This window comes from Nothoprocta perdicaria, unplaced genomic scaffold (genome assembly GCF_003342845.1).
Source record: "Nothoprocta perdicaria isolate Ctin4 unplaced genomic scaffold, notPer1 scaffold_259, whole genome shotgun sequence".
In the NCBI taxonomy this organism is placed as follows: Eukaryota; Metazoa; Chordata; class Aves; order Tinamiformes; family Tinamidae; genus Nothoprocta; species Nothoprocta perdicaria.
The window spans coordinates 105,630-127,140 of record NW_020455487.1 but is presented as its reverse complement, the minus strand read 5'-3'; the positions used below and the strand labels follow the sequence as shown (position 1 = coordinate 127,140).

The following is a 21,511-nucleotide window of genomic DNA, read 5'->3' as shown; positions in this document are numbered from 1 at the left end:
TCACCCATTCCATTTTCTTTGCTCCCCCCATTCTTCTTTTTCTTCCTTTTTTTTTTTTTTTGAAAATGTGAGCCTGCTGTTTTAATTACCTTTACGTTGCTCTGTCTTCTCAGCTGCATATATTTTTTAAACCTTCATTTCCAGTCCTTTCCCCCCCCTTTTTTTCAAAAAAAAAAAAAAAAAAAAAAAAAAAAAAAAAGTAAATAAAAGCTCTATTGCTATTCTCCTTAAAACTTAAACCAATATGAAAAATAGTGGCAAAAAAAGCTTTTATTTTACACCATTAACACAGGAAAGTTTCCTGCAGCTTACTGTAAACATTTCATACAGGTTTTCTACGACTCTCCCTCTTTTGTTTCCCCTGCTTTTGCACTTATACATAAAATTCTTTTTTCTTTTTTTTATTTTTTTTTCTGTAAAGTATGAAAATAAAAAGCATCCGTATTCCTCATTATGCACTACACCAATTTCACAACTCGCCTCTAGCTTGTTTCAGCTCGCAGTCATTTTAAAAACTGCATTTTGCAAGACCTTCAAACCTCATGCTGATAAAAAGTAAGGATTTTTGCATAGCTGCTCATGGGAGAGAAAAGAGTCACTCTTATGTAGCACAGCACCACGTGCCACACACATGCGGTCTGCAAAACGAGCCGATTTGGGATTTTCCACTCCACAACACTTCAACAGAATAATCTACGGATCTTGTCAGGACGAGGGTCAGTGAAGAGCTCTCATATTATCATTCAGTTTTCCACAGAAACCAATGTATCACACCTGCGACAAAAATATCTGTGTATTTAGGTCATTATTGCACATGACACAACATAGTCTTCTTAAACATCTCAGAAGTGATGTCGACTTTTATGTCCAGAGGAGACAGTTAGTGGCAACGTCACTGATGACAGTGAAGATACTTCCCAATATAGACTATGAGACAGAAAAAGTCTGTAGAGGATAACCATGGAGATGCACTGGCAAAGGATAACACCTATAGTAATAATCTGAAGACAAAAAAAGAGAAATGGAGAAAATAAGTGGAAAAATGATTTTTTTTTTTTTAATTTAATCAGCACACTGTACAAGTGCTTGGAGCTTAACTTTAAGCCTTCTGATACTGCAATCGTTATAGAAGATTTGAACACCAGTTTCAAGTCCAGGATTCAGACTCCCACAAAAAATCAAGTCAGTAGATGGCCCTGGGTAAAGTCACRTACCCCTTGTGGCTGTCTCTGTGCTGGGAACCTCAGACTTGCTATTCGCCACCCATGCAGTTCCACCAGCAGAAGAGACATTTAGACACCCTGTTCTTCCAACAAACAGAAAAACAAAATCTCTCAGCCCACTTTTCACCAGCACGGTCATGGGGTTATGGGGATGTTTATTTATCAGCCTCACTTAGTGAGCTCTCTTTTCAGTGCAAGTTTCTTCACCTGGAAAGGATGGGTAAGGCAACATTTACCAAACCAAYAGAGGTTACTGCTGTTTCTGAGAAAGTGAAACTTCAAGCTTAATTAAACTTTTTAAAAACACATTTTTCTTAAACAAATATAGTATTTATTGATTACACCTTCCTTAATTACAGGAGATGTATTTAGAGAAGAAAACACAGCAGAATTTTCATAATTTAGGAACTGCARCTGCTCACAATAGTTAAGCCTACCCCAAATGCAAATACAGGGCAAATTTTATTTTCCTACTCCGAGTCCAAATTATTGCAAAAAGAGAACAATCTCATTTACTGATTCCACCTCAGGTGATGGAGAGAACATCCCACCTTCCTCCCCACAATGATTAGGTTTTCATCCAGCAACAACAGAAAGTATCCTGATGTGCAGGTTTAGAGGATTCTCTTTCAGGTTCCTCCTCCCAAAATGAAACGTGGTGTTTCATTTACGCATTTTAGCGCAACACTTTTTCTCCTTGCATATCCTCCACAAACACAAATGCTTGGCTTCAGAAAATATTTGCACCCACATGCACAGATGGCATTAATTATAAAGCAAAGATGCAGGCTTTACCGTGGAATGAGGCAGCCAACCACCTGAGAATAGTAGTGCACTTTATCTGAACACAGCAGGCTCCACAAACTAGTTCCCTAGTTCCCAGTATGTTAAGCAACTGAGAAACCCAGTAAGTCCACCTTTGTTTTTAACTGTTTAGAGTTTACAAACCAAATAGCATATTTGGATAGATCTCTTCATCTAAAGAATACAGTTCGGCTACAGGTTCCCTGACCTATTTAGCCACATGAAGCTTTTAAATGCTGAAGACTAAAAAACAAGCAAAAAAGAATCCACTGATTTATCTTTCTACTAGCTTTGTTAAAAGAATCCCCAAGGTGTTTTTAATTAAAAAACAAACAAGCAAACAATGAAACAACATCATCCCCTTCACATTTTCCTTTAATTTAACCTAGAAATGATTCCACCTATATGATTCAAAGCCTCTGTAAAATCTGACTCACATTAGCATCAATGAGAGCTGTGTGACTAAGACTTTTCAAGTTGATTTGGGGTCATAAGATTAACAGCCTAAGAGCATGAGTTTGCTAACAAACACTAAACATGAAGAACAACTACTATTCAAATTTCATCTCTTTTATCTTGCCTGTACATACCTTTTCCCTTTGATATTCTCTGAATATTACAGAAATGGTTGCAAGACATGGGTGGCACAAAAACCAGAGAATGCAGGCCTGAAAGAGAAAAGTGCAAGTTATAAAATGACTACGTGCCAGCTGAGAAGAACGAGACGACAGTTACAGGAACTCTATTTACATTTCTGTYTATTTTATGAATCCACTGCTTACTTTTCAATCAACAGAATGAAAACCACACAATGAAAGGTGGGATTTCTGTTAAAGAAAGCTCTATACTCCTTGTCATATTAAAATGACTAGTCAGAGCATGATGACAGGGTAGGATTTATACACCAGACATTTAAACATTAGCGTTCTTATGGAGTGAAACAGCTTAGAGCTTCAGTCAACTGCATGCCACAATTACATTTGCAGCGAAAGGGATCAGTTCTCTCTGATGTGTCCCATACTTTGGCAAAGGTGATATAGAACTCCCTTTTCAGCGTGCTTCTCTCTGCTGTGATGATCTGGTAGAGACCAGCAGCCAGTGACAAAGCTAGGCAAACTCTGAGCCCAATAAGCAGTCCACTTGCTAAGCCATGGTGAGAATGGTAGCTGTGGTGATTAGTATCCTCAAACTGCTCCCAGATTAATAAAAAGCCCTGGAAAAGAACAACAACAGCAAAGCACATTTAGAGTAAATAAGATTACACTAAACCTCAATTAATCTTTGCATCACAGATTGAATTACCAGCACAATTGGCCAGGCCCCACTCTGCTTGTTGGAGACCATCACATTACATGCAAAGAAAAAAAAAAATCCACCGTCCTGGACTGCTTTTTGGCATTACCCATTATTCCAAGTGCAACTGTCAGAATCAGAGTTTATCTCCTGCATTCCTTAACTTTCACAAAGTTTGTCAATTTAAAGTTTCCTCTAATTTGGATAGAAGGAATGTAGCTTTGTAGCACGAGATCCAAAATAAGCACCTAGCTCAAGAGTCAGCCTACTCAACAGGAAGCCCACTGAAAGCAGCCCACAGAGCTATGGGGAGGCGTCTCTCCCCACCTGGGATGCACAACCTGTCAAGCTTGTTTCAGAGGCAGGCGACTACGCCTTTTCTTTCAAAATCCTAACAGGACTCACTTTTCTTTTTTAAATATGGGGAAGTAAGAGGGTGGTGCTGCTGCCCCTTTTATACAATAGCCTAAAGGCTCAAGCTCTCACCCAGGTTGAACTTACATCTCCCACAATCCCCTCCCTTTGCCTAAAGGAGATCCAGCTCGCATCTCCCACCTCCTTGGAGAGTGCCCCGGCTGCCAGGCTATGGGCTGCTCCTGGGTGGGCCACTCTCCACCCCTTCCCTTGAAGCTGTGCCACTGTGCAGAACAGGATCCAAAATTGGCTAGGTCAGAGAGCACGAGCGAGCCTGACTCGGCAAGCAGCAGCTCCCAGAGCGCCCAGGGACCGGGAAAGGGAACCTCGCGGCTTCCAAGTGCCCTCCCAACATCTGGACAGAGGCTCCAGCCAGCAGATGGCTGTGTGAAAGGCAGTAATTCCTCCTTAGCTCCCCCAAGCCAGCACATTCCCTACAGAGGAGCCCAGCTCTGTGGGGGTGCTGTGAGAAAMGTTCTTGGGAGAGTCTCTAAGGAAAAACAGACTGGGGAATGAGCAGTGTCTGGATCTCAGCTGGGCAGAAGGTTGGTGCCGACTWGTGCACTGCATGAAAGCTGAGACTTGCTGAAGAACAACCCTTGTGAGTCTCAGGGACTGTCCAAGTTACAAGTCAGAACGTCCATACAAGTTGAGATCCTCTGGCCTCGTGTAGCAGCCAAGTGGCACTTTAAGACTAGGAAATAAAGCCCAGTCTAGCCCAGCTATTGCAATACCTAACTTGCACTTAGGTTTCAAGGGAAGCAACCTTCTGAAGGGAGGTCAAGTGGGATCATAGCTGAGGTAGCTCTGAAAGCCTGAGGATGGAGACGTTGCTTGCCTCAGTTTACAGATATAAATTAATCAGATTCAGAYGGGTTAGTTTTCCCTCAGAATATTCCCAAAGAGCACACACTCGCTCTTCCCTTCCCCTGTGCAGACYGAGGCACAGCGAGTCCAACTGCTACAGTTTTCTTCACTTCTCAGCTACCAGGGTGGAAAAGGAAAGATGTGAGGGGGRCAAGTGTTTAGCACATACACCTTGAACACTACTGATTGCTAGTGAATAATCTGACTGACGTTCCTTAAAAATGACCCCACCGTAACACTCAATTTGTGGGCAACTCCCACAAAGTACCTCCAAATCATCACGTTACTTGACAGAGAATTGTATCAAGAAGTAGGAATGAAATAAAGCTCAACAGCTGCTGAAACCCTAACAGACAGCACAGTGTCCGGCAAACGTGGATAAAAGTGGATAGAAGTGGAAAACATGGATCATTAGCTATGGTGTGAAACCAATGAATTCCCACTATAGAAGTTACTTTGGTTCAGGCAGAACTTAATGCGGACAACCAAGTAGGGTAGCACCAGTTAGAGGGTCACTGTGGTTTGACAGAACATCACCCTTTGGAGCATTTAAGCATGAGGACGGCCAGCCTCTCTAGCCATTCTGGACTGGACGTACACTGCCTGAGAAAACTAAACAGCAACAAAATCCTGCATAGAATCTTTTTGATACAAGCTTGTAACCTGGGTAAAAAACATCGGAAACTGATGGAGATGGAACTTTGATACTACTTCAAGATGATATTTGAGGTGGATGACAGGCGTACCTCAATCTCAAATGGCAGAGCTCACGAGAGTTTTCCTTAACCTACTAGCAAAAGCAGGAGAGAAGATCACATGAGAAGATGACAAAGAGCTGCAGTAAATGAACCATCGGAGCAAAGTCCAGGTCCAAGTGGGAAAACAGTGTCTGACTGCAGGGTGTGCTCTGGACTGGCCCTTTAAAGAATAAAACCTGTGCCAACAACACAGACATCAGTTGATCAAAGAGTGTGTGTAACGACAGCAATGTAACATCAGAGAAGTCCTGCTTCCTTCGGCTTCGCTGTGCTCTTCCAAAATAAGCAGGTGGCAGAGATGGACCCATTAGTGCTGGTGCACTAAGCTGGAAACCTGGCCCAGGTGAAGCTGCCCCATGTGTCATTCCTCTTGCYACCAAAGTTGGAACCACGCTGACTGCAGAAAAGCAATATTCAAAAAGAGAAATATAAAACATTTGCACTATGGAGGTTTTTTAGATTATAATAGATTATGCAACCTGGTCTCAGTGAAGGAAGTGCTTTCACAGACAAGATGATCTTAAGGCCCGAATTTCTTTGGCTGTGTCACAGAAATTAAGGTCAATAATAACCCTTGACACCCCTGCCTTGACCAGTGAAAGGCAGACACCAGCTCCCTTGGCTGTGATATCAGGAATAAGCTGAAAAAACAAAACAAAACAAAACAAACAAAAAAAAAACCACAACAAATAAAACACACAAACACCAACTCATCCAAGCAGAAATCAGAGGGTTTTTCTGTTGGCATTGAGCAGATCTATGTTGCGGCTCTGAAAAGAGCTCAGAGAAGAAATCCAGGTGAATATCCCTCCTAATTATCCAGAAGGACAACCMTGTCCAGGCTGTCTACAGAAGAGCTGGATGAGCTGCGCGGGTGCCCAACTGAAAGGCTGACTCGCACTAGTTACACCYAACATAAAAGTCAGTTTCTTCTTGACAAGGTAAAGGAGAATGACARTCCCCTTGTTTACACAATACATTGTCCAAAACATCTGACACCACCTGTGCACACATCTTACCCGTCTTAGGTCTCAGTGGACAAGAACAACTGACCAGTACCCATCTCCCTCTTAAGCTGCAACTAAAATGTTTGCCATGGACATCACCCTGATGTTCCAGATATACAAGTTTRTCCTCCACAACCACACAAAGAAGTACCTAACATGAGGAAACAATTATGGTATAGTTCTTCCTCCCTCCTGCAATGCCAACACTGATTTTATGGCACTCYAAGATAACTCACCAATCTCCAGTCAAAGCAGGTTCTCATGGGACAGATTGCTGAGAGAGACAAGGGGAAGAGGGAAAGGAAATGGCAGAGAGCTGAAGTGGATTCACTAACTGCTTCTAATCATGTTTAGTACTTTGGTATCTGATGCTATGCATTGTCAAGGCAGGAAAAACTGTTTTAGATATGGGGTCAGAGGTAGAGGAAAGGAAAAGCACACACTAATTCTGAGCATATCTAGGGGTGTATCTTAGAGCCTAAAGGTCTAATGCAGTAAGAGACAATGTGCATTTTCATCAACATCAAAGCTATCAGTTTTCTTCTGAGATCACTGCGACCTCTCCAACCAGCCCAGATAGGTGACACTACTCAGGTCATGAGAGAGGCCTAGTCATCAATAAAATGTTCTGAACAAGTCCTGTGTCTCAACAGCAGAGAGCAGAAGCTTTAATGAACAGACAGTGGCCTGAGAATCCCTTGCTTTGAGGYTGAAGAAAAGAGCGAGTCAAGGCACAGGGAGATGTGGATGGAAGATCCCTCCCTCCTTTGAGATGTAAGCTCTTGTAGCCACAGAGACCACAGAGATTTGCTGACTCGTAGGCTACATCCACCCTATGTGATGGCAACTTGTAAACACATCCCAGGAAATTGCTTGTGTTTCTGAAAGAAAGAACAAAATTTAGCATTGGTATAAAGAGTTAAAAAAAAAAAAAAAAAAAAAAAGAAAGCGGGAGTTTGCAGGGTTGGAATAGTTGGAATAGTTTTGCCAGTTAAAACTGCAGTTAACTTGAATTATAGCAAGTTTCCTCATGCTGTCCAGTTACTCGACTTCCTTCTTGTCTACAAGGGTAGACCTCTGTTTGATTCTGCAGTAAGGRGCAAATAGGAGAACTTCAAGTTGTGTGGGCTTCTCTACAGCTCCCTGAGGCCCTGGACACTCGGAATTTGCCGTCAGTTCCTCTATGAAATGACACAGGGCCCAGGGACTTCCAAAATGCCTCAGCCGTCTCCAAAACAACCACCTCCAAATCTACTATTACTAACAGATCCAAGAAGAGGGCAGGTAGTGTAGACCATCAGTAACATGTTTTTGTGGAAATTAACACAGCTTAATTTCATTTTTCTGCTTTATGGGACTGTACACAGGTTCCATTTCTCTCTACAGCAACTCCTGACAATATTTCTGATTATCCAAGTAAGTCTGCCCAGCTTTTGGTATGGAAGCTAGCTCTAACTTGAAAATCCTTGCAAAAGCACCCTTTTCCATCGGGTAGACAGAATTAAACCTAGATCAATCTAGGTTTTTATAAATAAAAGTGCTCATTGATTGCCCTGTTACAGCATGTCCAACACCCATGTCAATCCAGACAGACCAGTGAGCAATGGAGTAATCCCAAGAATGAAGCTTTGAGATCAGCACCTTTGATAGAGCTGATGTGGTCTGGGTTCTGCTTCCCTGAGCTCAGAAATTGTGTTCTGCAACTAAGAGAAGAAATCTGGAGAAAAGAATATATCGCAGGTACTGGGCCAGGAGATAGAAGACACCCTCTCTAGAAGGGGTGGGATGTTCTCGGTGCCAGGGCACCCTTCCTGGAGACAGAAGGCAGTACGATGGGGTGCAAAACCACCCAAAGACTCTCGCCAGTCCTTACCCTCTCAATGGGACCTGGAAGGAAAATGCAGCAGAGAGGTGCTTGTCTGATGGCCAACTCTGTGCCAACGCTCCAGTGCTGCTGAAACAGCCGGTGCAGGTGCACAGAGGACCAGAGCTCAGAAAAGCAGCACGTATGTATGGGGTTTGTCCCCATTTTTTACTACATGAGTAACAACAAAAAAGATCTACCTGATACTTAGTGTCCTTTCTATGTAAATTGAAAAGGAAACAATAATAAGAACAAACTTTCCAGTCTCAATTGACAGAGCACTAACACACCCATGCACATGTACAAGTGRAGAGGCACAAATAAAATTAAGTACTTGCTTTAGAAGTYGTTACTACCAGCATGTAAAATTTCTGCTGCTAGATGGGTGTCAGATTAAGGTGTAATGAACCTACCTTGAAATTTCAACAGTCCTGTCGCCTTTAATAGCCTTTAGGTTATGTTCTTAATTAGCAAGAATGCTGTCAGCTCCCAGGCACTTTTAATGTTCTAGTAGTCCACTTACTCAGTTTGGAAGCCATACTAATTACAAATACTACTCACATGTCACAAAACTTAATCTCTTCCTCATTACTGTCTCCAGTTTCTCCCTGTTCTCCACATTCTCAGTGGCTTCCACATTCTCTTGTCTTTATGCCGYGATTCAAAGAAATTTGTTTACAAAAGGCACCACCGGGGTTGGATGATCTCCATTACAATTTACTTTTAAGCTACTAGTTTACTTGGCTTTCTAATTTATATTAATGGAAACTATTTGAATTAAATTATGTGTCAGACCATTTGTATATTTGCAAGACCAATCCTGCACATCAACCTTTCAAGAATTCCCTTATATTAACTGCAAAGACTACCAGCTGGACTGTTTGAGTGGTGCTAAGAGAACACTGCGGGTGTAGTTTCAAATCTTTTTGGCGACAAGAAATTCTTGGCTTTCTTCCCAAAGCTCTATGTTCATCCCCCAACAAAACCCCTTCATTGTACTAATTACAACATTATAACATGATATTATGAGCCAGAGCAGTAAAATAATAATTGTGTTAAAATCTCCTAAGTCTTCCCCCCTTTTTTTTCCCCCCYYTTYCYTYYTTTTTTTTTGAATCTAGATCATTTCACTGATTTGGTTTAACAGTTTAATGCTACAAACAATTGGCACACCAAGAGTTTGGAAAACTGTGGGAACTTCTTAAGTGGTTTTGCAGCTGAACAAAAACACACTGCGAAGCTACACCTTAAATTGTTAAGTTAAGAAGAGGTGTTGTTACCTATTAGATATGCTGGGTGCACATTATGCTGTGGGTCTTTTTTTTTTTTTTTCTCTCCAGTCTTGATACTCCCTCCCTCATAAAAWATTGAAATTAGTTGGTTCACAGTTCTGTCATACTTAATAGCAGCTGTATAYTTCACCATAAATATAAATACAAAATCCAAACCTGTGTAACAACAACTGCTACAGCAATGCCAGTAGATGTTGGAGTGGAATCCCACTGAAGAGGTCTGCTATAAGATTTCTTCATTCTGCCTATTGTCCATCCCATACACAGACTCAACAACAAATACAGCATTTGTATCTGACAGACTATGTCACACACTGTTGGAAACAAAAGGAAAACAGAGTCACCACAACAACAAAGTAATAAAGATCTTCTACAGCAAAATGAAATACGGTCTATACCCACAAATGAAAGATGGACATATGCTTTGAGAATACACTCCGACTAGCTGAGGTTGTTTTGTCACCAAATGTGCCTATTTCAATGTGTTTTCAATGACCAGATAGTTCAGCCCCAGCTTTCCTCTGCTTAGGCTTCAATTCTGCCGCGACACGGGCAGGGCTAAATGCCACTCTGCTTGTGCCAGAAAGGCCTGGGCTCAGGAGTCCAGACAGCATAAACAGATTTACAAATGCTAATAGACCAAAWTCATAATGTGTGTGCACTAAGTACACCATGTATTTCTTTCTGCTAATATGAAGCACGATGGCATTAACTCCTTTGTCCCAGCAAACTTTCCTGCTCAAAAAACAGACAGCTGTATGTACCTTAAAGCATTTGTATTTTATCTTAAGGATAAAGCAGCCTGCAATAGAAAGCACCTTAAGGACRAATTCCACTCTCAGACATATAAAGGAAAAAAAGCTAATGACTAACCCAAATACAACTTCATTTGCAGAAACAATCTGTCTGCACTTCATTTCATTAAGTGTAAACACCTTTTTCCTCATATTGCTGTGTCCATTTTTGCTCTATTTGAAACGAACAATCTGTACACTATAAAGTTACTCTTTTAATCAGTGTCTCAAACCTGTGTTTGAAGTTGTAGCTGATTAAAAAAAATAATCAAGCTAGATATATACAAGGCTTTACTCATTAGCCTTGCTGAAATGCTACTGCCATTAGAAAGAATTCTAGGTTACTTTCAAGTCCAAACACCAGCTTTAGGAATTATTTAGTACGTTCCAGTCACAAAGTTGCATTCTCTGAAGCAAAATATCACCTGGATAGCCCTAGAAAAAATGTAACCTGAGCTTATGGAATGTCAAATCAGTGGCACAATTTCAAGTTATGGAAAAAGCAAATCAAATCTGRATGTTTTAGAAAGCCAATTCACCGCTTTTATAGTCAGTCACTCCTGAAACTAACCTCTTCCCTATGTAAAAGCTATAGCCAGATATTGTCTCTCAATCATATCTTGTACATGTAGATACTGCTGTGCTTCCGTGTAGCAACAGTTCATCTGGATTCCCAGATAAGATGGTACAAGACAAGGATTCAATACAGGCTTTTAACTTTTGGGTTGAAACCAAGCAGGGTCTTTACCATTGAGAGAAACTCCTAAAATGACCATCCCACTGTACCCAGGGAAGGTACAAAGTCATGCACATCCGAACTGGTAAGAAYTGTGTCCAGTTCCATCACAATCCATCTTTTCCTGTATGTTCCTGTATGTTCAATATGTATGTATGTTCCTTCAATAATCTTCTTTGGCTTTTCTAGTTTTGATTTTGTCTAAAGTTAAAGGATTGTCAACTACTTATGTTACTTTCGAGTGCCAGAATTATTCATGTGATTATATGATTATGCAAATTTAGGTGATTAATTAGGTTTTGGGTCAGGTCTTTATACACAGGAGAAGCTAAATGATGTTGAGGGGAAAAAATAGTTGCTGGGGATACCATCTAAACAGGTTTCTGGTAAAAAAAAAAAAAAATAAAATAAAAAAAAAAATCTGTCCCTATTGAAGTTGATGGGAATTTTTAAACACTGACTTTTAACTAGGATTTCACTTCTAATACGGGAAAAATAGCAGCATTTTCCATCTACAAACTATACTTCCTCTCCATTCTTCAGAGCTGCAACTGAAGCTGAAGCTTTCCATAGCTCTATTCCTTCTGCTTTCTTACTCTTTTGGAAACAACGAACTTTAAAATCAGTAGAGAAGGAAAATCTTCTTAATTAAATCTCTTAAATGTAGTTATTAATTCGAGAAATAAGATTTTATTCCTATTATTTTGTGCTTTGAGAAAATACAACTGCACTATTTACTATATTGCATATATATAAAATGTAAGATGAAACACTTCATGGAGCATTACAGTTGGCATTGGATTTTTCACTGGGGAAGAACTCATGACCTCCTTTTAATATCGTTTCAGAAGACCAGAAGGAAAGTTTAATAACACAGTTGTTCGAGAGGCTGCGGGGATTTGCTAATTCAAGTGTTCTAAACAAGAAAGAGCATCAATTACTGTGGTTCCAAGTGCCATCAAGAGGCTGTTAATTCCAACTGCAAGTTTTACCTTCATTCAGAGAGTCCTCTGTACTTTCCTATACAGTTTGTTACCCTCTGATATCAACTCCGCATCAAGTGCTGCTTTTGTGGGGTACTTTAAAACAAATGAAAGCAGCATGTTTAGTTTGGAAAGAACCCTCTGACTACTGCATTTTAGGATGAGCTGTTACAGAAATTCAGTTTCAATAACAGCTCAGAATACCTATACACAGCTAAGAAACATCAACTCTTGGCATATGCCTTTTTTTTGCATGATTGTCATTGTGCTCGTGCTCTAAGCCACTTCCTTTCTCATTAAAGAGGTGTGATATGACCCAAGATCATAATCTGGTCCAACAACAGTATTAGGCAATAAACTAAATAGGTTAACATATGGGGATGTATAAAAAAAATGGACAAGCATACTCACATTCTGCCAGACTTCCCAAAAAAGGTACTCCTATTCCATCTTTAGAATAACTGGTAAAAGAATAGGAGAATATTTGAATAAGTCATTCTTAAATTTATATTTGCTCTCATAAGTACACTCAGGCAATGATACAGTTTTTAAAAAGTCAGATCTATGTTTTGTCACAGGAAAGATGATGTACTGCACTTTCAAATATTAAAATTAGAAGTAAATGTAAGCAAAGATACCTTGAAAAATGCAGGTAGTTGGCAAAAGCTGAACCAGCTTGCAACAATAATGCTACTGACAGCACCTTTAACACAGTATGCATAGGTCCACGTTTCTTAATTGTTTGCCACAGGGACTGTGCATATATGCAAGCAGTTAAGAAGTAAGCTAGGACAAGCAGGAAGAAGAATTCATGTAAACCTGCAGGGGGAAAAATACAGATTAGTTTTATAAAAGAATACTTGTTACCAGCAGCACAAAACTACAGCATTTTAGATAATATTAATCAATAATCTCCCTGGATTGATAATACATGTGAAATGATTAAATATTATCTTATTTTATCCAAAGCCAAAAAAGTCATTTTTTYGGGTAGCTCATTATAATCTGAATTGACAAAATATACTTTTACTCATAACATTGAATTGTTTTACTCAACAATTTTCTTAGTTTAAGAGATATTCTGTCCAGTATATAAACAGTTTTGTAGCAGATACTGAAATAGTATAAAGTGACTTAGTTTCTTGACAAGCAGAAAACAATTGCAGCCAGTTTTATGAGTCAAATACTGATTCTSGATGAAGAAATACTCATTACTGATTAGAATGAGTTTGGGTTTTGTGGCAATTTTTAAAGGCACAATCTGAAATGAGAGCAACGCTGAACACAACTTCCATACAATCTGTTTAACCACCAGGTGTCACTAGTCCTCCACATAAAAGTACAGTTAGTCCAAGAAGAAGAGGTTTTTTCCCCTCAAGAGAAAGATAAATCGAAAGAAGGGCAGCAAAAAAAGTTACAGAGTGGGGCATGGTTTTTTTTTTTTTTTTGTAGTTTTGGGTTTTGTTTTGTTTTTTCTCCTCCAATCTGTAAGGAAGTCCAAAGGTTTTGGTATCATCTGCAAAACAAGAGTACTGTGGCATTCAGTTTAGTAGTTGACTAGTATGATGCTTCCCTCAGGATCTGGATCCTGGAGGTTTTTTCTAGTGCCTGCAAACTTTGGAACCCACCATATAAGCTACCAGAGAGTCAAAAATCCTGGCATTAAGAAGTGCCAAAAGAAAAAGCAAGTAAATAGAAGTTTCTCATTAAAACAAACAAACAAACATTTATTTTTCTTCCTTAGCCTTCCTGGAAGCCAAATGCTTTGTCCACAAAATCAAATTACCATTACCAAATTATCAAATGACCATTATTTTTTACTCCATCAAAATAATTTTGTTAGATTTTTTCAATCAGTTCTAATCAGAGATCAGAAACAGAGCATTTTCACATATTTCARTATCTCGGCTGAAGTAAATGATGGGAGCTAGATGAATTCTGAATATTCCTAGTACTATTACTTCTGCTAAAGTTAATCAGCTTTAGCTAGTCAGAACATATATACCATGAAATRGAAGAACAAGAGCATTAAGATTTAAATACTCATTAAAAAAAAAATGTTAGAGACACCCTGTTTTTCTAACCCCCTACAGAAAGGCAAAACTTATGTCTTACAAAAGAAAAACATGTATTTCAGATCAAATCTCTTATTTTCCCTTTCAGTCTATCTTTGTGCTCCAGAAATAGAAGCTGGCAAAGACTTTGTAGAGCAGGGTATTTTTTCATTATGAAGAGTAGGAACACCTGGAAAATGAACTAGCTTTTAATAAACTGTAAAAAAATCAGGATAAAAAGCATCTGGCAACCAAAGACATGGTAGTTGATAGGAACAAGACCAAACAGGTTTAAGAGAAACCTGCTTATATTTGCATTTAAGTGCAGGATAAAATAAAAGTGTAACTGATTTTCCAACAGATCAGCAAGCAGATCTGGTTTACCCTGCGGTCACAGGATTCCTAAACGCAAGGGAAAACGGTGAGTACCTTGCTGGAATGGCCAGCAGGGGAGGCCCAACTGCTACTGATACCTGCAGTACTTCCAAGCTTAGCTCAGACTGAAGATCACTGCTATATTTAAATAGATATATATATATTTATATAAAAACACACACATATCTATCTATCTATCTATGTAGTTCCCTGTTATGCTCAATCTGTCTTTCCCAAGTTTTCTAAGTAACCTGCATGTGTCAGAGGGGAATAAAAGACCAGTACTTTAGAGTACCCGACTTCAAAGATTTTCAGACRTCAAATGCTGCCTACCTGGTCAGCTGCTCCTGGAAACCCTAGATTCTTACAAAATAGAAGATTATTTGTTGGGCTTGGGAACCCAGTCCTCCTCTCTCAAGGGAAACATCATAACACAAACTTACAGTCTCAAGCCTTGTAGCCTGCTAATTTTGAGATCTCCTGTGTTAGGGTAAAAATCTTGAATAATGAAATCTAAGGGAAACCTAATTAAAACCATCTGTAACTATGTAATGGAGGGAAAAAAAAAAGATGGATCTTTTCTATTGCATTCTAACATTCTAAACCATATACTTCATGAAAAAAAAGGACAAAAATTATGTTCTAAAGCTGCCATAAAAAAAGTCCTCACAGGCTGTTATTAACTTCAGGATTCAGAGCGGAGTTGCAGGTTCTCCTTCTGCATGAACAGAGGCACGCTCCTCTGCAACCATGGCAGGAACAAGAACCTATATTTTAGCTCTAAACAGCTTCATCCAACTCATTTATAGTTCACACCACACACAGTAGCTCTTCTGAGTTCTACTTAAGAATGCTCAAGCCTTATTACAAAATTTATACAGAACTCAGGTGCCTTGCTAGAAAGTAGGCTCCTTGATTCTACTTTAAGGCTTAGATAATGTCTTAGAGTGCACTTGCCTCTTGATTTAGCAGGTTACTGCTGCCTTTGGAGAATAACTGAATTAACCTGTAATTCACTTTTGGATGTAAAATTCATCAAAGTACAAACTATGCTTTCAGATCAACAAGTGCAGTTAATAAAGAGAGTACCTTGAAGAGACTGCTCACACAAGCCTGAAAAAAATGAATGAGTTACAGTGCACTTCCTTAGAGAGCCCACTGTTTCAATGTGAAGATTTTCTTCCCTTCGAAGACGAAGCTGCCTTTGTTCCCTCCATATCCTCTTGAAACCAAGAACGACTGCAGAACGATTGATTCTTTGCATAGCCACTAGACTAGATGTGTACGTGTTGGCAGACTCAGCCTGCTGGGCTCCTCCCTTAAACCAGTCCTAAGTTAGTGCCATATTGACAAGTGAAGCTGAGTACTGCAGTGATGTCTATGCAGATAGATTGGGATTAACAAAACCATATAGTTTTTTTCTAGGCACTTCCTTGGCTGTGATCTTGAGCCACATCTAGAAGTTCTTTGCAGGTTTACAGATTCAAATTTATATTTCTTAAATAATAACCAGCCTCTGACCAACTTATTTGGAAACATCTAAACACTGACTTGGCATTGTACTGGCAAAAAGACTGTGTTGTGTGTAAATTCATGCTGCACTGAATCAAAGCTTAAACAGTTARGAAATGTCAAGAATAAATTCATTAAAGTCAGGAAATAAATTCGCACTGAAGTGAAAGCTTACAATTTCAAAGGGAAAATACTTATCAGCAAAGGGGTAAATATCATGCCTCCTTGTGCATCTATTTTGCTAATGAGAGAAGTTTTAGACAGCCATTCTAGAGACAGGGAAGGCTTTATCTCTAAGATTAGAAAATTTAATAGAATTCACTCTTTGGAAAAAAAAAAAAAGAAAAAAGAAATTGAAATGTAAGAAACTGCTGTCCATTCCCCAGTTCCACACTTTCCCAAGTACTTTCAAGTAAGTATTGATTGTCTGGGTGATCAGATCCTTAACTAACAAATCGATCCTTAACTTACAAATCTAATTTTAAGAAAAGAAAATCTTACCAGATTCCCCTGCGCTAAAGTGATCTAATGGATTCCCTTCTGCATCTGGGTTTAGTAAGACCATTTCAAATTGAATATCCTCGGATTCAGAATAATTCTCTTCGCAGGTAAACTTGTCTACATAAAACACATACCATGTTTCCGGATAAGGAACCTGGGACACTGTCAGATTTTGCTCTGTGTGGTTCACAGTCACTTTGGAAGAAAACAAACAAACAAAACAAAAGGTGGAGTAAGTACTTGAGTAATTTTTTTTTTTTTGATTTTTCAACAGAATTCATCTTTGAAAGRAAATCTAAATCCACATCATCACTTATAAATGCTATGTAAACAACATACAGTGAAAAATTTGAAAGGCACCCACAGCACCAAAGACCCAGCTCTCCATCTTTGGTTTCAACTAGGYGCAGTCAAGGGCTGGGAGAACACGTGCAGCACCTGGTAGCTCAGTTTTGGGGTTTGTTTGGGATGGCTCCATTCTGCCAGAAGATAGTTAAGTTCACASATCTTCTGCTGTCTTTGGCAGCTTGCACCTTCTTGCACAGTATCCAGCAAAACAGCTACTCTACATTAGCAGACACTTATGCAAATAAAAATAAATATAAAATATGAAAACACCCAAAGGAAATTTATTCTACTCAATTTTCAAAAATATGTTGAGCACTGAACAGGAATGTTGACATGAGAAAACAGTGAAAAACAGGAGAAAACAGTGAAAAACATCATGTATGCTTTAAAGATGCTACTGATCTTACCATGAYTCTTAACAAAGGCAACTATTCATCACAACACACTGAAATGAGCATTTGCTGCAAATGAAATCTGTAGCTTTGTGTGTTGAACTGCGAGAGTCACAAGTGGTGTTGCATTGATTACTGAACTCTAGTGTTAGTCAGCTCAACCACAAAAAAAAGCCTTCCTCTGTAGAAGAAAYGATGAAATAATTAGTGGGCCATAGATGAACTCACTAGAATAAATTTAATGATAATGGCTGAGGATGAGAAAAGAAAAAAACATGGGAGATTCAAAGATCTCCCATATTATAAAATGAAGGGGTAAAAGAACATGATAATAAAGCCAAACTGTAAAATTAGGCACATAACTCAGACTAATTAATTTTCACCAACGGCCTACAGACATAAATGAAAAAAAAAAAAAAAAAAAAGAGAGGGCGTGAAGAAACAAAACACATGAAAAAAAAAGTTTTCAGGTAGAAAGTTTCCCTTGGACTAAACATTCCCACCTTACAGTCATTTCAGAATTTCAGAGGTACCTGCAGCAGGCTCCATCTGTTTTTGTTTTTGTTGTTGTTGTTTTTTTTGTTTGTTTAAYGTTCTACCGAAAAAAAAAGGAAAGTCACAACTCGAAGTGTACTTCTGTCCACTGCAGATGCAGACATTTATAAATATAATCTTTATACAAATAAACAAAAAGCTTTAGTGGAAAGAATAAGAAAAAATTTTATTCCAAGTAGAGATTAAAAAGTCTCTGTACTGAATAAGTAAATGAAAAGTTCATCCAAACACGTAACTTTCAGCACTGCACAAATGAGAACATGAGGCTGGAACCTGCCATGAAATTTGGCCGTTTGCATTAAAGTCTCCCACCACTTGCCATGGACTGCTCACTTTCCAGCAATATATTAAGTTATAACTTGCAGACAAAGTCCTCTGCAGTGATGCAAGCAAAGCAATCACACTTCCTCACAATCTTTTTATTTAATGCCAGCAGATCGAAGTCCTGCTTTCAATTAAGTCGATGCAAAGTCTGAATAGAGTGAAACATAGATCTACTTCTASATAGCTCATAGATTAGCTCTAAATACATAGATAAGAAATCTTAAGGGGGAAGAAGTAGCAACTCACTTGTCAGCTGAGCTTTAGAGAACTTCTCTGCACAGCTGTGTTGCTGGGCACCGCTGTGCAGCTCCTGCCATTCCTGTGCTTTGAACAGGTGAAGCCTGGCTTCCTTGGTCACAGCTACTGCCACGTTGTTGATTCTGACACACAGAACGGCATGGTCACCTTGGCATCAGAAAAACAAAATAACCACTCTTGCCTTGACGCCAGTTGTACAAACAACAGCAGAAAAGCAACAGGTAATAAATGACAGAACTAGAGTTTCACTTGGTTTCTAAAAGTTTTACCGCTGCTTTCCATAACAGTCTGTACTTCCCACAGTTTTACAATACCTCAATAACACAGTCAGGCAATACACAGTTCTTAGTGAAAAATGGGTGAAAATTTAAGTGCCATCATAAACCTACTCTACKTCAAACTGTCTTTTTCTAGCCTACTTTTTTCTTCCACGTCTTCTCCTTTCCACCTCCAAATCATCACCTTCTCCTTTATCCACCCCAAATTTTACCTGTTCAAGTAAAGACACAATTGGTCACAATAACAAATGCAAAGTCTATTATTTTGCGACTTTTTTACCATGATTAAGAGCATCGAAGCCCTTCTCGAGTCTAATGCCAGAAGAACTTGAGGAAATGGATCTTCACATTATATTCAGAACTAAAACACTTGCTTAGAGAAGACAGGAATCGTTACTAACACATTTACACAGAAAACTAAACTTCAGAATGCTCTCTAATCAGACTAGCCACATACTTCATCTCAATATGCAGAAATATTTTGTCTTTTCAGAACAAGTTCCTTTAACACAACTTATGGCCAAGTAATTCAACAGTTCCCAAACACACTGTGATACTCCCTTTCACTACAAACTGCTAGGCACTTAAGTGCTAAACATGCTCTAAACTAAAATATAAGGCTTGACAAGACTAGAAGTATATACTGGAGAAAAATCAATCAGTATTACAGGAACTCAATTTATTCAAACTTGCACCATTTTAGATTTTTTTAAGGTGTGAKAATAACCTCCTTTCCCGCCTACCCTTGGCATAAAGTAGTAAACAGACAACTACCAATTTCAAATAAGTCTTTGCCAGGAAAGGTTTGTCTGTTCAGAGTCTGTCACAAGACAGCAGCCCTACAACACAAAACCGATAAAAAGTGATGTCTGTAAAAATTTACATGGGAAACAAGTCACCTATATTTCTAATGAAAAAGAAAACTGAAAAATTATCATTACATTCTTAAAAAAAAGAAGTTCATACAGGTTTCACTGAGACCCGGAATATGCATGCATACAAAAGGAGAAATATTTCTCAGGAAGGATGCCACGTTCACAGACTTCTATAATAAAACACACTCAAACACCGAAAATATCCATCTCGAATCTTCATGTTCTTGTCTCAGCTTCAAGCAAGATCTTTTGTTCTCCTCAGAGCCGTTTAGGGTATTTCTGCCATCCTCCTCTAGGACACCAATAATTATCTTTGCTTTCCAGTCACTCCCTACCTCCCCCACCCGATTTCTCTCTCTCGAGCTCTCACTTAGCACAGAGAAAACAGATTGACTTCTTGGTTTTCGTTTTCCTTCATTCAGGTATTTTTCGCTTTCCACTCACTACTGCTGTGGGCTGGGAGGAMTCTCCACACACATCCACAGCCCTACGGTCACGGCTCTTCCAAGACCTGCTGCAGAACTTTTCTGCCACAGAGCCAACCATGAAAAGAAAACAGTTACAAGCTACTGAAATGCTGACCATGCAGGATGGGCATGCAGAGTGCTGCTGCTTACAGGGCTCGCTGTATTTGCGAGCCATCCCTTTCTGCAGAGCAAACCTTCCATTGCAAACTCAGGCTTTTGTGACACGTATTTCCTCTCTGTCCATTCCAACAGGGCTCTGTCCCGTTGCTACGGTTTTTAGCAGTTAGGAACTACTATTAATAGTTTTATTATAAGGAGTATTATTATTAACACAGGAAAGGAAAAGTTAACACAGGAAATAAAAAACATGAGGGCAAACAGGTGAGAATTTATAAAAAAAAAAAAAAAAAACGCGCTGAACAGCACTGCCACTTCTTGTCAGAAGTCAAAGGACTTCTATCATTTCACTTGCTTAGAGCCGAGTAATCCCGGTGGCAAACAGGACATCCCTAGAAAAGTTACACCCTCCCTGCTAAGGACAACACGCTCGGAGCGGCCTCGGCGCTGCTTTATTTTCTTTCCCTCTCGCCTCTRTTAACAAAAACGGGCACCACGGGAGCCCCTGAACTCTCCGGCCCCTCCCACCCGCGGCCGCCCTAACGGCTCTGACCCGACGTAACGGTCGGGCCGGGAGGCCGCCGCCCGCCCCCGGAGGCCCCTACCGTGGAACTGGAAGCGCGCCACGGGCCGCCAGGGCTCGCGGCGGGCGGCGGCGCTGGCGAAGCCGCCGCGCAGGGTCTTGGCGGCGGCGCGGAGGCAGCCGCAGGCCGCGCACAGCAGCCACAGCAGCCGCCACGGCATCCCGGCGCCGGCCGCGGCCCCGCCCCGCGCACACGTCACCCCCAACGGCCGCCGCCGCCGCGCGCGCGCGCGGGCGGGCCGCCCAGCAGCCAATGGGAGCAGCGCCCCGCCCACGGGGAGGCGGGGCCAAGGCGGCGAGCGCCTCCCCCCGCCCGTTCCTCCGCCGCGACGTGTCCGTCGCGGGGGCCGGCCGTAAGGCAGCGCGCCGTCGTGAAAACGCCGCGGTGGCGGCGGGGCGGGGGAGAAATGACCTAAAAATCGACGTTTTCCCCTCGCTCGGGCCCTCGCACCCGCCCCGCCCCGCGCCGGGCGCAGCGGGCACTGCGCATGCGCGGTGCGGGGCGGCGGCGGCGGCGCTGCCGTAAAGCGCCCGCGATGGCGGAGGCCGCGGCGCCGCCGCCGTTCGAGAAGCGGCTGCTGGTGACGGGCGGCGCCGGCTTCATGTGAGCGCGGCCGGCGGGGGGCGGAGCCTGGGCCGCTGCGGGCAGCGGGGGGCAGCCTCCGGGCGCGGGAGCCGCTCCTGCCCCGCGGGATCCCGGCCCTTTCCCTGCAGGAGCAGCCACGGGAGCGGGAGCCGCTCCTGCCCCGCGGGATCCCGGCCCTTTCCCTGCAGGAGCAGCCACGGGAGCGGGAGCCCCTCGTGCCCCGCGGGATCCCGGCCCTTTCCCTGCAGGAG

The 21,511-nt window shown here is 41.0% G+C and overlaps 1 protein-coding gene across 2 annotated transcripts; it reads right to left on the bottom strand.

Moving 5' to 3' along the window:
• Window positions 1-458: 458 nt before the first annotated feature.
• GPR180 (G protein-coupled receptor 180) lies at window positions 459-20,835 on the bottom strand. Of its 2 annotated transcripts, XM_026040475.1 has the most exons (9): window positions 20,697-20,835; window positions 18,343-18,501; window positions 16,478-16,672; window positions 12,674-12,854; window positions 12,447-12,496; window positions 9,679-9,836; window positions 3,049-3,240; window positions 2,618-2,695; window positions 459-1,001 (listed from the first exon to the last, which is right to left on the bottom strand). In XM_026040475.1, the coding sequence occupies exons 1-9, from the start codon at window positions 20,833-20,835 to the stop codon at window positions 843-845; spliced, it is 1,311 nt and encodes a 436-aa protein (XP_025896260.1). In that variant the 3' UTR covers window positions 459-842. The 2 variants fall into 2 exon arrangements, with proteins under 2 accessions (XP_025896260.1, XP_025896261.1); XM_026040476.1 differs by lacking the exons at window positions 18,343-18,501; window positions 20,697-20,835 and adding an exon at window positions 16,916-17,097.
• Window positions 20,836-21,511: the final 676 nt, after the last annotated feature.

Bases quoted from the DNA above. Each gene is read 5' to 3' on its own strand.
- GPR180 (XM_026040475.1), bottom strand. From the start codon at position 20,835: ATGCCGTGGCGGCTGCTGTGGCTGCTGTGCGCGGCCTGCGGCTGCCTC. The intron at 3,241-9,678 runs GTTTGGATTTTG...GTTCTTTTCCAG, and splicing joins TAGCAGTTGTTGTTACACAG to GGCTTTTTATTAATCTGGGA. The intron at 2,696-3,048 runs GTATGGGACACA...TTTCTCTTTCAG, and splicing joins TCTATATCACCTTTGCCAAA to GCCTGCATTCTCTGGTTTTT.